The sequence below is a fragment of the Chaetodon trifascialis genome, chromosome 18 (genome assembly GCF_039877785.1).
Source record: "Chaetodon trifascialis isolate fChaTrf1 chromosome 18, fChaTrf1.hap1, whole genome shotgun sequence".
NCBI lineage: Eukaryota > Metazoa > Chordata > Actinopteri > Chaetodontiformes > Chaetodontidae > Chaetodon > Chaetodon trifascialis.
Window position 1 is genome coordinate 8576014 of NC_092073.1, and position 13739 is coordinate 8589752.

The 13739-nt window shown below is 42.9% G+C and overlaps 1 protein-coding gene across 1 annotated transcript; it reads right to left on the reverse strand.

Moving 5' to 3' along the window:
- Positions 1-2996: 2996 nt before the first annotated feature.
- Positions 2997-10660, reverse strand: LOC139346476 (leukocyte elastase inhibitor-like). The gene is made up of 9 exons (XM_070985509.1): positions 10516-10660; positions 10164-10347; positions 9887-10027; positions 6318-6435; positions 5836-5978; positions 5190-5267; positions 5011-5100; positions 4691-4871; positions 2997-3810 (listed from the first exon to the last, which is right to left on the reverse strand). Exons 2-9 carry the CDS (start codon positions 10338-10340, stop codon positions 3581-3583), a joined length of 1158 nt encoding a protein of 385 aa, XP_070841610.1. The 5' UTR covers positions 10341-10347; positions 10516-10660; the 3' UTR covers positions 2997-3580.
- Between the last annotated feature and the right edge of the window lie 3079 nt (positions 10661-13739).

Consider the following 13739-nt stretch of genomic DNA (forward strand, 5'->3'; position numbering starts at 1 on the left):
CACAGATTATAGGCGTTGGCCAAATTGCACAAGTCAGGTGCACACAACGTCAGGTGTACACAACGGTAATTAAACGGTATTAACAAATACAGACAGGTTTTATGGCTGTAAGCAAAATAAATTCTTTGTCGTAATGCCAGACCTGTTTTTGTTTTTTTGTTTGTCTCTCTGGTTTCTGTGGCAGGTAGTAAAAGTGCACAAAGAAAACACTCAGTGAACACTGACTGACTTGCTTTCTTGTAGACAGCTTAGAAATAAATGTACTTCTGCAATATGAAAGGCCAAATCTGATTATTTTTTAAATCTTATTCCAAAAGCTTCTTCTAATCCTGCAAATTTTTATACAGGACCACCACTCTCTACTACTGATCCCACCGCCCATATTACGCAAACTCCTTGCTTTTCACTGCGGCCTTTTTCTATCGATGAAGTAGCTAACGCACTTCTTTCCTTGGATTCCAAGACATCTGTGGGAGAGGATTAACTTGACCCCTTCTTTCTAAAAGTTGCTGCTCCAATTGTTGTCAACTATATTACATACATTTTTAACCTTTCAGTTTTAAATGGCACAGTTCCTAAGGTTTGGAAAGTCGCTTATGTAACACCTTTGCATAAAGGTAGTGGAACTGCTAACTTAAATAACTACAGACCTATTTCTAAATTATCTTGCCTGTCAAAAGTCTTGGAGTCTCTTGTCAAAAAACAATCAAAATCTTTCATCTCAACACATTGCATCCTCAGCATGCATCAATCAGGATTTAGGGAAAGACATAGCACTATCACTGCAGCCACCTTTGTTTTAAATGACATTATTACAGCCTTAGATAGGAAAAAACACTGTGCAGCTCTTTTTATTGATCTTTCAAAAGCATTTGATACAGTGGATCATGTACTGCTCTTAAAAATACTTCGTAGTCTCGCATTTGAGGACTTGGCTTTTAAATGGTTTCAGAGCTACCTTAGCGACAGACAGCAGTGTGTGTGTATTGGGGATAGTAAATCTGAACTTGTGTAATTAGCACAAGGTGTCCCACAAGGCTCCATCCTGGGGCCTCTTTTGTTCTCGCTTTATATCAATGATATTACGTCGGTTGTCACTGGGAGTAAGATTCATTTATATGCTGATGACACCATATTGTACTGTATTGCAAACAATGCACACTCCGCCTTAAATTCCCTCCAAAAATGTTTTTCTGATGTTCAAGTTGCACTCAATAATCATAAACTGGTTCTCAATGCAGACAAAACAAAATTTATGTTGTTCTCCAGAACACAAAACATAACTCCTGACAGCTTCATCATCTCTACCATGAATGGTGCAAATATTGAAAGGGTGACAGAGTATAAGTACCTTGGTATTTGGATTGATGAAAAGCTAACCTTTAAGTGTCATGTTTCCAAGCTTGTGTCTTCGTTGAGAATGAAAATTGGTTTCTTTTATAGAAACAGACCCTCCTTTCCACTGCATTGTAGAAAGATGCTTGTTGAGGCAACCTTTTTATCAGTTTTAGATTATGGTGATATTTTATACATGCATGCCTCTGTTGCCACTTTGAAGCCATTGGACTCTGTTTATCACTCAGCCTTGCGATTCATCACTGGAGATACTTATGACACCCATCACTGTGACCTGTATATTAAGGTTGGGTGGCCCTCTCTCAGTGTAAGACGGGAAAGACACCGGGTTTTATTTATTTATAAAGCTCTTGTTGGTCTTTTCCCTTCTTACATTAGTTCTATGCTCTCTTTTAATGTGGGTTCTTATCACACTCGATCCAGTGATTGGATCATGCTGCAGGTGCCAGCTGTTTTTACTGACCTTAGAAAATCCAGTTTTTCATATTGCGCACCTGCAACATGGAACAAGATGCAGAGCCATTTAAAGCTTTCCTCATTTTTATCCATATGGCAATTTAAATCCTTAATCGTTTCATACTATGCTTCTAGGTGCTCCTGTTTTACTTGATTAATGGTTTGCATTTTTACTGTTTTTATTCATTGTTGTTGCTTTTATTTATCTTATTTATTTTAAATGGGCCCTTCTTCTATGGCTTTTATTGCTCTTCCTCTTACTCATTTTTATGTAAGTTTTATGTCATTGGCTTTTTCCATGTCTAAGTGCTTTTGTTTTTATTGTTTTACTCGGCTACATTGTAAATGAGGTCTCTACCTCAATGTATTTTCCGAGTTAAAATAAAGGTTGAATGAATGAATGAATGAAAAATGTCAGTCAGGTATAATATACATAGAGTCTAAGGTCTAATAAGATAAACCTTTTATCATATCAGTGATCAACACGAACCACTTAACTAACACCTCTCAGCTTGCAGCCAGAGTAAATAAAGTATCTAATTAAAAGCCATTTTCATGCTGTCTGATGTGAAAGTCTGATATTTACTGGCATTTCCACAGATTATAGGTGTTGGCCAAATTGCACCAAGTCAGGTGTACTTGTATGTCTGTTTTTCAATGCAAGGATACATAAATCTAGAAATGTGGATGGTGTCACTCCATGAGGACGGCCACTGCGCCTTCCGTTATTTGTACTATGGTTCTTCCAGTATCTTCTAACCACTGCTGCAGCTGTATTTGGCCTTATGTTCATTAACCTGCTGATGCTCTTGTACCCTCTTCAACCTCTATGAAGTCTCAAAATATGTTTTAACGTAACCTTGTTACATACTGTACATTCAGTACACTCCAGTTGCCGCCTTTATCAGATTTCCACTGTGGCTCCAGAGGTGTTTGAACCCCGATTAATCTTTTCTGTCTTGCTTCAATCCATTTTTCTCAACGTCCAAGCACATGACCTGAAGCGCTGTTACAAATCCAAGAGGATTAAATGCAATCATCAGCTCCCTCTACTGGCCTCCTGGCCTAATTGGTTCCAACCTGAGGATATGTTGGATGGCTGCAGCATGAAGTCTGAGGGAATTCAGCACAAAATGTACTGTAACACAAAGGGTAATAAAATTAAACAAAAACATGCACACAGTGTTTTCAAACCATGCCTTTATTCCATTTGTACAAACAGAAACATACACATTGGTGCAGCACTTTGAATTCATTAGCTGACAAAATCTGCTGTCATTATACTCTATGCTCAATATACTCAGTTACATTTCAAAGCATTGTACTCATGATGATGTGTAGGTGCAACAGTTCAACATGCCAGAGTGTTTGCCACACTTAGTTTCCTACTCAAGCATAAGCAAAGATTCTTTCCAAAATACACATAATCATCGGGAAAAGTATTTATAAAAATCAGCAAAAGCACACCTGCAAGCAACAGACTGGACAACAAGTGGGATACTTAAGCTTTGTAGTTCTGGGTGTTAATGCGAGGGTGCGGTGAGCGAATCCACAGTTTTCACTTTAAGGCTTTCCGCCAAAAATGTGGTCTTGAAAACATGGGATGGGAATTTGGATTCAACTCAGCGGGGAAATGTGCTTCACAGCTAAAGCAATGCAGAGGTGCTGTGCACACACTCCAGAGCAGTGACACTACGCCCTAAAAACTGTTCCTTTAACTGCATTAAAAGGAAGCAGCTGGGTCACACAGCTGCACAGGGCACAGTGCTCACACGGGGGAGCAGAATCGGCCGGCAAAGAGAACGCTCATGGTGGTGTTATGTCGGATGAAGAAGAGGAAGGGGTGGTCGGCGACGAAGTGCACTAAATTGAGATTGGCACACAGAGGCTCACAGTACACAGTGGTGGCAGCAGCAGCTTCAGTTCCCTCTTCATTCACCTCCACAAAAGCCTTGTGGGCGACTTTTGAAAGTACCAGGCCTCCGGTCTCAGACATGCCTGTCCAAGAGGAGAAAAGAAAGACATTTTTAAACCAAAAAAAGTGCACTGTCATGTGCTTAGCTGTGATGCTTTACACTGTACACAATAATCAATATGCATGCTACCTTTGTGTTTTGGATCACCAGTGGACACTGAACGTATTTGTCAGTATAGCTTCTCCTAACTACAACATTCTTCTTCTGTTCTTCACAGGCTCCCTTCAGCACACAGTGTGTCATTTCTGCCCCTACGAGTCTCTCAATCAAAAGAATCAACTTAGCTTCTTAACAGCATTTTTTGATTCACAACATTTTGGCGCGGTTTCTCTCTCCGATTAAACGTGATAGCATCCATTGTTGAGAGCCTGGTAAGGTCACCCAAACAAGCGCTAATGGATAAGAAACCAGACAACGAGTGCTGTCCTCACCATAAATAGGGAACTCAGGGCCTATTCCCAAAATAGTCAAAACTATCAAAATGCTCCAGAGAGCTGAGGCTGATGTTTGCCCTGAGAGCAACCCAAGAACCACCTGGATGATGAAGGAAGTTATCAGCATCAGCCAGTACAGCTGGTTCAGACACCTCTGTGACAGGGAAGGTAGACGAAGTACAATCATTCATTTCGAAGGCGCAATGCAAGTAAAGGCCCGTCATTCAAAATCCGACAGAAGGCAAACAAGCACTACTAGAAAAAACCCTAAGTGTCGAAGTGAAAGTAACTGTTCTGCTGAGGAATGCTGGTGGCTATTATTAGTAGATAACACTGATGTCTCAAAGCAAAACATTGTATTGTTGTAACTGGTCAAGGTGGAAGTAGTTTTTACTGCTTTTTATAACACTGGATAGTTTCACTGCTGACATTACAGTCACTGTATCCGATGTGGTCGATCAGTCTCACCAGAGAAGTCGCTCTTTAAGGCATCGAAAGCATCCACCATGCCCATGTTTTTCAGGACATTGTTCAGGTCATAATTCTTCTCCATCTTGAATCGAGGCAGCCTCACGTCCACCTCAACTCGAGCCATCTTGTCTGGACGAGTCCACTCCACAAATTTCTCATAGGTCAGCTGCTTCTCCAGCTGGGGGTGGATAAAACATCAACAATTACATGTGTCAATGATCATATTCAGAGCGTGTGTGTGTGTGTGTGTGTGTGTGTGTGTGTGTGTGTGTGTGTGTGTGTGTGTGTGTGTGTGTGTGTGTGTGTCCGTGTCCTACCTTCTCCAGACCTGTTGTATTGTCCTCCATCTCCTTGGGTAAAAAGATGAGCATGCTGAGTTCTTTTCCTTTGTAAGGCATCTCCAGGACCTGCCCAACAGAGGGTTTCAAACATGACAGCAAACACAGTTTATACTGCTCTCTGGCCATATTGACTGACTGATCAGTTGCTTAATTACCTGACAGTTGGCTTCAGGAACAAAGGCAAAAGGAAAGTAGGTTTTTTGTCTCATCATCTGCACTGGCTTAGTGTCATTCTGAGAGAACAAAGAGAGGAAGCAGAATCTTTTAGAATTGAGAAAACACTATTTTAAAACAGGCTCTGGTTGAGCAACATTTGGGATATTAACACTGATTCACTGACTCTGATTGGCTGCAAGAAAGTGGAATATTAAGTAAACCACAGAGACCTCATCGTAGGAGTTAGTGAATCAAATCAGGGATAAAATGTCAGTAAATATTAGACTTCACATCAGACGCCATGAAACGAGCTCAAAGTGGATGCCAGTGTTGCTTTATTTACGCTGTGTGTAAGCTGAGTTAGTGTTAGAGGTGAGACGAACATGAGGTGCCAACATGTCCTGAACAGATTTTTAGTCTTTTGTGTCAGATTTGGAGCATTTTCTGCAGCCATGACCCTGATGAAGAATTCACAGACTCTTTTTAGGACTTTCACATACGTGATAGAATGTGACATTGAAAAAAATCCCTTTCAAGGTTCAATCTCTAAAGAAATTCACTTCATATCCAGCTATTAGACCTTAGTTACTGTATATTCTACCATACAGTCAGTGTTCACTGAGTGCTTTCTTTGTGCAGCTTTACCTTGTTGACTCTAAACTGGGCATCATGTGTGCGAACCCTCAGGAATGGTTCATTCCAGGTGCCTTTGAAGTAGATGGCATTGACCAACACCAGCCGGGTCAAACTGTTCACCATGTCTTTGGCCACAACATCCTTAATTTTACCTGTTGACAGCATTAAAACCACATGGAACCAGTAGTATCAATGCCAGAGAGCACAAAGCTTCCACCCGAAACTCAAGATCATCTGAAGAAAAACAACGCTCATTAGCTGTGTCCTCCGAAAACATAGATACCTGAAAAATAGCAGGTTATTCAACATTTTTTGGACGAGGGGGTTTCCATTACTAACATCTGAAGAGGGGAGTCACCAGCACACACTTTTTTTTTTTTTTAATTAAAAGGCGGATGGAGCTCACCTCAACATTTCGTCATCATGACTGCATGCGGTCTGTAGGGGCTAATGAATCAAACTGATGGGGTGTGTTCGTGTGTGTGATGCACCTTGTGTCTGCTTCTCCACCCAGCTGTTGATGTTGACCCTTGCTTGCTCAAACCTGCTTATGAAGTCCACAGTCTCCAGCTCTGCACTGTAGTGTTTCCTGGTTTGTGTTAAGAAATCCTGGAACCACAACATGTCTGGATTCACCCGAGAGAATTCATCACATTGATGCATTCCGTCTGTTTCTTTACTTCCTTGCATGCTTGCCTGCTGTTCACTCACTCACCCATGGGGCTCTATTTTCGATTCCGCTGCCGGCGCGGCGTAGGGTGCGCCCCCTGCGCAGTGGTATTTTCGTGCAGCGCAGGCAGGCGCACTTGGTATTTTGGTAAACCGAGGCGCACAGAGGTGCGTCAGGATGGGCGTTGCAGTGCAGTAGGGGCATAATCGGCCGGCAGATTTGGATTTTCATTCCATTTCGGTCCACGCCAGCGGCGCAAACCAGTGGAGGCGTGCACTCACGTCACCAATACCTCACAGTCAGGTTTCCACAGTGTCTGGCATTTCACTGCGATCAATAATTAGCAACAGCCACAATTCAATGCAACTATCTGTCAGCACATACAGTCAGACCTAAATTTCTATATTTTGATCCGTATCTCATCTGACCACATCGCAAGCACGTTCGGCACGCGTAATGGTCACTCAACCTGACCGAATGTACACAGGTGAAACAGGGATGTCTGGTGATCTGTGACTCAAATTGCCTGATGACAAACGTGTATGCCACTTTCCTCGGGTCGGCACATGACTCGTTCATCGTGGCGAATTCTAGCATCCCTACAGTCTTTCATGGGGACACCTCTCTGGATGGGTGGCTGCTAGGTGATAACGGCTATCCACTGAAAACGTGGTTGATGACGCCATATATCACACCTTCAACAAGACGGCAGCGTGGTTTTAATGGTGTTTTCAGCAGTGCTACAGTGGTTCATTAACATACAGCCCTCAGAGTGTCGCTGCACTCTTTGTGGCATGTTGCGTTTCACACAACATGGCTGTACGACGTGGATGTCACTATGAACTCACGCAGGACACATTAAGGGACTTAAGATGGAGAGAGGCCGAACTGCATGTGCCATGTCAACTGGGAGAGCAGCAGAGCGCACGGGAGAGGAGGGAGCGCCTCGCCACCCAGCTGTCATTAAGTGAGTATTTGCGGTTACATCAGTTCAAAAAACATCTGATGATCAATAACTTTCCACACACACGGCCACTGCGAGCCTGGACCTCCCGGACCAGAATGTCAGTCTCCTCCTGGGAGAAGTTTGGGCGTCAGACACTTTCCTGTGGGGTCTCAGTCATCCTCAAAACTTGCCATGCTCGCCAGCAGCGTTTTTAAAGGTGAGGCGAGGAGCTGCTGTGATTAGTGAAGATTTGACTCGGCTGTGTCAAACCCACTCAACGCCTTCTTCCCTCCCTCTTCCCGCATCTCCTCCTCCTTCTCATCTCAGTCCCACCCAGCAGCACAACTCGGAAAGAGGGAGGGGAGAAGGCAGGGTTTGACACAGCTGAGTCAAATTATCACAGCAGCTCCTCACCTCACCTTTAAGAACGCCGCTGGCCAGGCGCATGGCCAGTTTTGAGGATGACTGAGACCCCACAGGAAAGTGTCTGATGCCCAAACTTCTCCCAGGAGGAGACTGACGTCACTCATGTCTGTGTGTGTGTATATTGCTCTATATTCTCAGGGCTGCACGGTGGTGCAGCAGGTAGTGCGCGTGCCTCACAGCAACAAGGTTGCTGGTTCAATTCCCGGGTCAGGCCTTTCTGTGTGAAGTTTGCAGGTTCTTCCCGTGCATGCGTGGGTTCTCTCCAGGCACTCCGGCTTCCTCCCACAGACCAAAAACATGCTCATTAGGTTAATTGGCCCTAAATTGCCCCTTGGTGTGAGTGTGAGCGTGAATGGTTGTTTGTGTATATATGTTACCCTGTGATCGGCTGGCGACCGGTCCAGGGTGTACCGCGCCTCTCGCCTGTCGACAGCTGGGATAGGCTCCAGCCCCCCGTGACCCCGAAAGGGATAAGTGGCATAGAAGATGGATGGATGGATATATATTCTCAATATAAATATTTTGTTTTTATATTTGCTTTTTATATAGTTCTCTCTTTTCTTTCTTTTATAATTTTATTCTAATTCTATTCTTGAAAGGAGCACTGCAACAAAAACAATTTCCCTGCGGGAATAAATAAAGGATTTCTGATTCTGATTCTGATGTCTAAATATGACGTCCTTAGATGGTAAATCCTCTGCCTCCTCTTCATCCTCCTCAAAGCAATGATGTACTCCATCTTTGTAGATATCGTTAAGCATTACTATGATTACATTTGTATTTGGAATGAAATGACGTGGGTAATAGCGGACAACGATCATCACTTACGTTTTTTCCATGTGTCTGTCTCTCTCTGTCTCTTGAGTGCTCTGAGACAGATGCAGTATATATGCTCTGTAGGATGTCACGGCTGTTTCTGGTCGGCACAGCGACGTTAACCGATTAGTTCTCATCCCTGTTTCACCTGTGCACATTTGGTCTGGGTGAGTGACCATTACGCGTGCCGAACGTGCGATGTCGTCAGATGAGATACTGATCAAAATATAGGTCTGACTGTATGTGCTGACTCAGACAGCTGCATTGAATCGTGGCTGTTGCTAATTATTGATCGCAGTGTGCGTTCGATGACTGACCGAGCACTGCTGAAAACACCGTTAAAACCACGCTGCCGTCTTGTTGACGGTGTGATATATGGCGTCATCAACCACGTTTTCAGTGGATAGCCGTTATCACCTAGCAGCCACCCATCCAGAGAGGTGTCCCCCTGAAAGACTGTAGGGATGCTAGAATTCGCCACAATGAACAAGTCATGTGCCGACCCGAGGAAAGTGGCATACACGGTTGTCATCAGGCAATTTGAGTCACAGATCACCAGACATCCCTGTTCCACCTGTGTACATTCGGTCAGGTTGAGTGACCATTACGCGTGCCGAACGCGCTTTCGATGTGGTCAGATGAGATACGGATCAAAATATAGAAATTTAGGTCTGACTGTATGTGCTGACTCAGATAGCTGCATTGAATCGTGGCTGTTGCTAATAATTGATCGCAGTGAAATGCCAGACACTGTGGAAACCTGACTGTGAGGTGTTGGTGACGTGAGTGCACGTCTCCACCGGTTTACGAAAATCCACTTGCGCCGCCACAGAGTTGACCAGGTCTGAGGTGGCGAGCTGTCAGCGCACTTTTACGCCGCCGGCGCAGACCGAAATGGTCGAAAATTCCAATGCTCATTATGCCCCCCCCCACCCCCCCCCCACACACACACACACACACACACTGCGCCGCAACGCTCATCCTGGCTCACCTCTGTACGCCTCGGTTCTCGGTTTACCAAAATTCCAAATGCGCCGTGTGCCTGCCTGCGCCGCTCGGAAATACTACCGCGCCGGCGGTAGTAGAGTCCATGGAGTCTAATATTTCTATTTGCGTAGCTCATTCACTCAAGCCTAACACACATAATCACACCCATGGAGATACACTTGAAGACACACACACACACACACACACACACACACCTGAACGAACCGATAGGACTGCTCCCCGTACAGTCTGTTGGCAACACTGAGGGCATACGGAGTGTCTGGCTGGTTGAGCTCGCTCAGCAGTCGGGCAAAGCTAACGTGGACATCATCCTGACAATCCTGGGTTTCCAGGCACTGTGGACACAGCAGACAACTGGTGATCGAGGAAAATATACTCAATTAGGAACAAGTGAAAATACACTTTAATATGACACTTAAAGAAATGCTCTGTGAGCACAAAGTCTGTGTAGATCCTGTGTGTGTGTTGCACCTCCACAATCTGCGCAAGTGTGTTGCCTCTGGCCCCCAGCATCACCATAGCCAAGGCTGAAGAGATGCTAAAAGGGGAGAAGAAGACATTTGCGGTCTTGTCGTCATCGCTCAGCTTTCTCAACAGAGCCAGAGAGAAGATGGTGTTGCCTTTGGATAGCGGGGATGGAGATGCCATACTGCGTCTGATGCAAAGAAAGGAGGGAAGAGCTGTTAATTCCTTTATCTGATAAATTCAAATGAGCCAGTGAGCTGATAGTCTGGATGAGGCAACTGCTGCTGATGAGGCGACTGTCAACAAAGCAAACATTATTCTGCCGTGAGAAACTGAGTGAGACTCATCCTCTACTTACTCACACACACTTTCCTCGTTGTCCTCAAGTGATCAGGAGCCTTTCTGTCGCAGGAAGACTTCTGCTGGAAGCATCAGTTTTGTTGTTCACAAGCTGACACGCCCAAAAACTTGCCACATGAGCTTCCGCATTTTCATATGTCATTGTACGGAAGCCGTCGGCACAACAAGCTTTTATTCGCTTTTTTTTCTTCCGAGGCTAGCGCACACAACGGCAATTAAAACTGTGCTAACAAATACAGACAGTGGCTGTCAGCAAAATAAATTCTTTGTCGTGATGCCAAAAAAATACTGTTTCAGGCCTGTTTTTCAATTCAAACATGAAAATGTTTTGCCTCTCTTGTTTCTGTGGCATTGGGGTAACTGCACAAAGAAAACACTCAGTGAAAACTGACTGACAAAATGTCATTTTCATGCTGTCTGATGTGAAAGTCTGATATTTGCTGGCATTTCCACAGATTATAGGCGTTGGCCAAATTGCACAAGTCAGGTGCACACAACGTCAGGTGTACACAACGGTAATTAAACGGTATTAACAAATACAGACAGGTTTTATGGCTGTAAGCAAAATAAATTCTTTGTCGTAATGCCAGACCTGTTTTTGTTTTTTTGTTTGTCTCTCTGGTTTCTGTGGCAGGTAGTAAAAGTGCACAAAGAAAACACTCAGTGAACACTGACTGACTTGCTTTCTTGTAGACAGCTTAGAAATAAATGTACTTCTGCAATATGAAAGGCCAAATCTGATTATTTTTTAAATCTTATTCCAAAAGCTTCTTCTAATCCTGCAAATTTTTATACAGGACCACCACTCTCTACTACTGATCCCACCGCCCATATTACGCAAACTCCTTGCTTTTCACTGCGGCCTTTTTCTATCGATGAAGTAGCTAACGCACTTCTTTCCTTGGATTCCAAGACATCTGTGGGAGAGGATTAACTTGACCCCTTCTTTCTAAAAGTTGCTGCTCCAATTGTTGTCAACTATATTACATACATTTTTAACCTTTCAGTTTTAAATGGCACAGTTCCTAAGGTTTGGAAAGTCGCTTATGTAACACCTTTGCATAAAGGTAGTGGAACTGCTAACTTAAATAACTACAGACCTATTTCTAAATTATCTTGCCTGTCAAAAGTCTTGGAGTCTCTTGTCAAAAAACAATCAAAATCTTTCATCTCAACACATTGCATCCTCAGCATGCATCAATCAGGATTTAGGGAAAGACATAGCACTATCACTGCAGCCACCTTTGTTTTAAATGACATTATTACAGCCTTAGATAGGAAAAAACACTGTGCAGCTCTTTTTATTGATCTTTCAAAAGCATTTGATACAGTGGATCATGTACTGCTCTTAAAAATACTTCGTAGTCTCGCATTTGAGGACTTGGCTTTTAAATGGTTTCAGAGCTACCTTAGCGACAGACAGCAGTGTGTGTGTATTGGGGATAGTAAATCTGAACTTGTGTAATTAGCACAAGGTGTCCCACAAGGCTCCATCCTGGGGCCTCTTTTGTTCTCGCTTTATATCAATGATATTACGTCGGTTGTCACTGGGAGTAAGATTCATTTATATGCTGATGACACCATATTGTACTGTATTGCAAACAATGCACACTCCGCCTTAAATTCCCTCCAAAAATGTTTTTCTGATGTTCAAGTTGCACTCAATAATCATAAACTGGTTCTCAATGCAGACAAAACAAAATTTATGTTGTTCTCCAGAACACAAAACATAACTCCTGACAGCTTCATCATCTCTACCATGAATGGTGCAAATATTGAAAGGGTGACAGAGTATAAGTACCTTGGTATTTGGATTGATGAAAAGCTAACCTTTAAGTGTCATGTTTCCAAGCTTGTGTCTTCGTTGAGAATGAAAATTGGTTTCTTTTATAGAAACAGACCCTCCTTTCCACTGCATTGTAGAAAGATGCTTGTTGAGGCAACCTTTTTATCAGTTTTAGATTATGGTGATATTTTATACATGCATGCCTCTGTTGCCACTTTGAAGCCATTGGACTCTGTTTATCACTCAGCCTTGCGATTCATCACTGGAGATACTTATGACACCCATCACTGTGACCTGTATATTAAGGTTGGGTGGCCCTCTCTCAGTGTAAGACGGGAAAGACACCGGGTTTTATTTATTTATAAAGCTCTTGTTGGTCTTTTCCCTTCTTACATTAGTTCTATGCTCTCTTTTAATGTGGGTTCTTATCACACTCGATCCAGTGATTGGATCATGCTGCAGGTGCCAGCTGTTTTTACTGACCTTAGAAAATCCAGTTTTTCATATTGCGCACCTGCAACATGGAACAAGATGCAGAGCCATTTAAAGCTTTCCTCATTTTTATCCATATGGCAATTTAAATCCTTAATCGTTTCATACTATGCTTCTAGGTGCTCCTGTTTTACTTGATTAATGGTTTGCATTTTTACTGTTTTTATTCATTGTTGTTGCTTTTATTTATCTTATTTATTTTAAATGGGCCCTTCTTCTATGGCTTTTATTGCTCTTCCTCTTACTCATTTTTATGTAAGTTTTATGTCATTGGCTTTTTCCATGTCTAAGTGCTTTTGTTTTTATTGTTTTACTCGGCTACATTGTAAATGAGGTCTCTACCTCAATGTATTTTCCGAGTTAAAATAAAGGTTGAATCAATGAATGAATGAAAAATGTCAGTCAGGTATAATATACATAGAGTCTAAGGTCTAATAAGATAAACCTTTTATCATATCAGTGATCAACACGAACCACTTAACTAACACCTCTCAGCTTGCAGCCAGAGTAAATAAAGTATCTAATTAAAAGCCATTTTCATGCTGTCTGATGTGAAAGTCTGATATTTACTGGCATTTCCACAGATTATAGGTGTTGGCCAAATTGCACCAAGTCAGGTGCACTTGTATGTCTGTTTTTCAATGCAAGGATACATAAATCTAGAAATGTGGATGGTGTCACTCCATGAGGACGGCCACTGCGCCTTCCGTTATTTGTACTATGGTTCTTCCAGTATCTTCTAACCACTGCTGCAGCTGTATTTGGCCTTATGTTCATTAACCTGCTGATGCTCTTGTACCCTCTTCAACCTCTATGAAGTCTCAAAATATGTTTTAACGTAACCTTGTTACATACTGTACATTCAGTACACTCCAGTTGCCGCCTTTATCAGATTTCCACTGTGGCTCCAGAGGTGTTTGAACCCCGATTAATCTTTTCTGTCT

Excerpts from the sequence above, each read along its gene's own strand:
- LOC139346476 (XM_070985509.1), bottom strand. The coding sequence starts at position 10,340 with ATGGCATCTCCATCCCCGCTATCCAAAGGCAACACCATCTTCTCTCTG. Across the intron at positions 5,979-6,317 it reads GGTGGAGAAGCAGACACAAG|GTAAAATTAAGGATGTTGTG; the intron begins GTGCATCACACA and ends TGCTGTCAACAG. Across the intron at positions 5,101-5,189 it reads TTCCTGAAGCCAACTGTCAG|GTCCTGGAGATGCCTTACAA; the intron begins GTAATTAAGCAA and ends TCTGTTGGGCAG.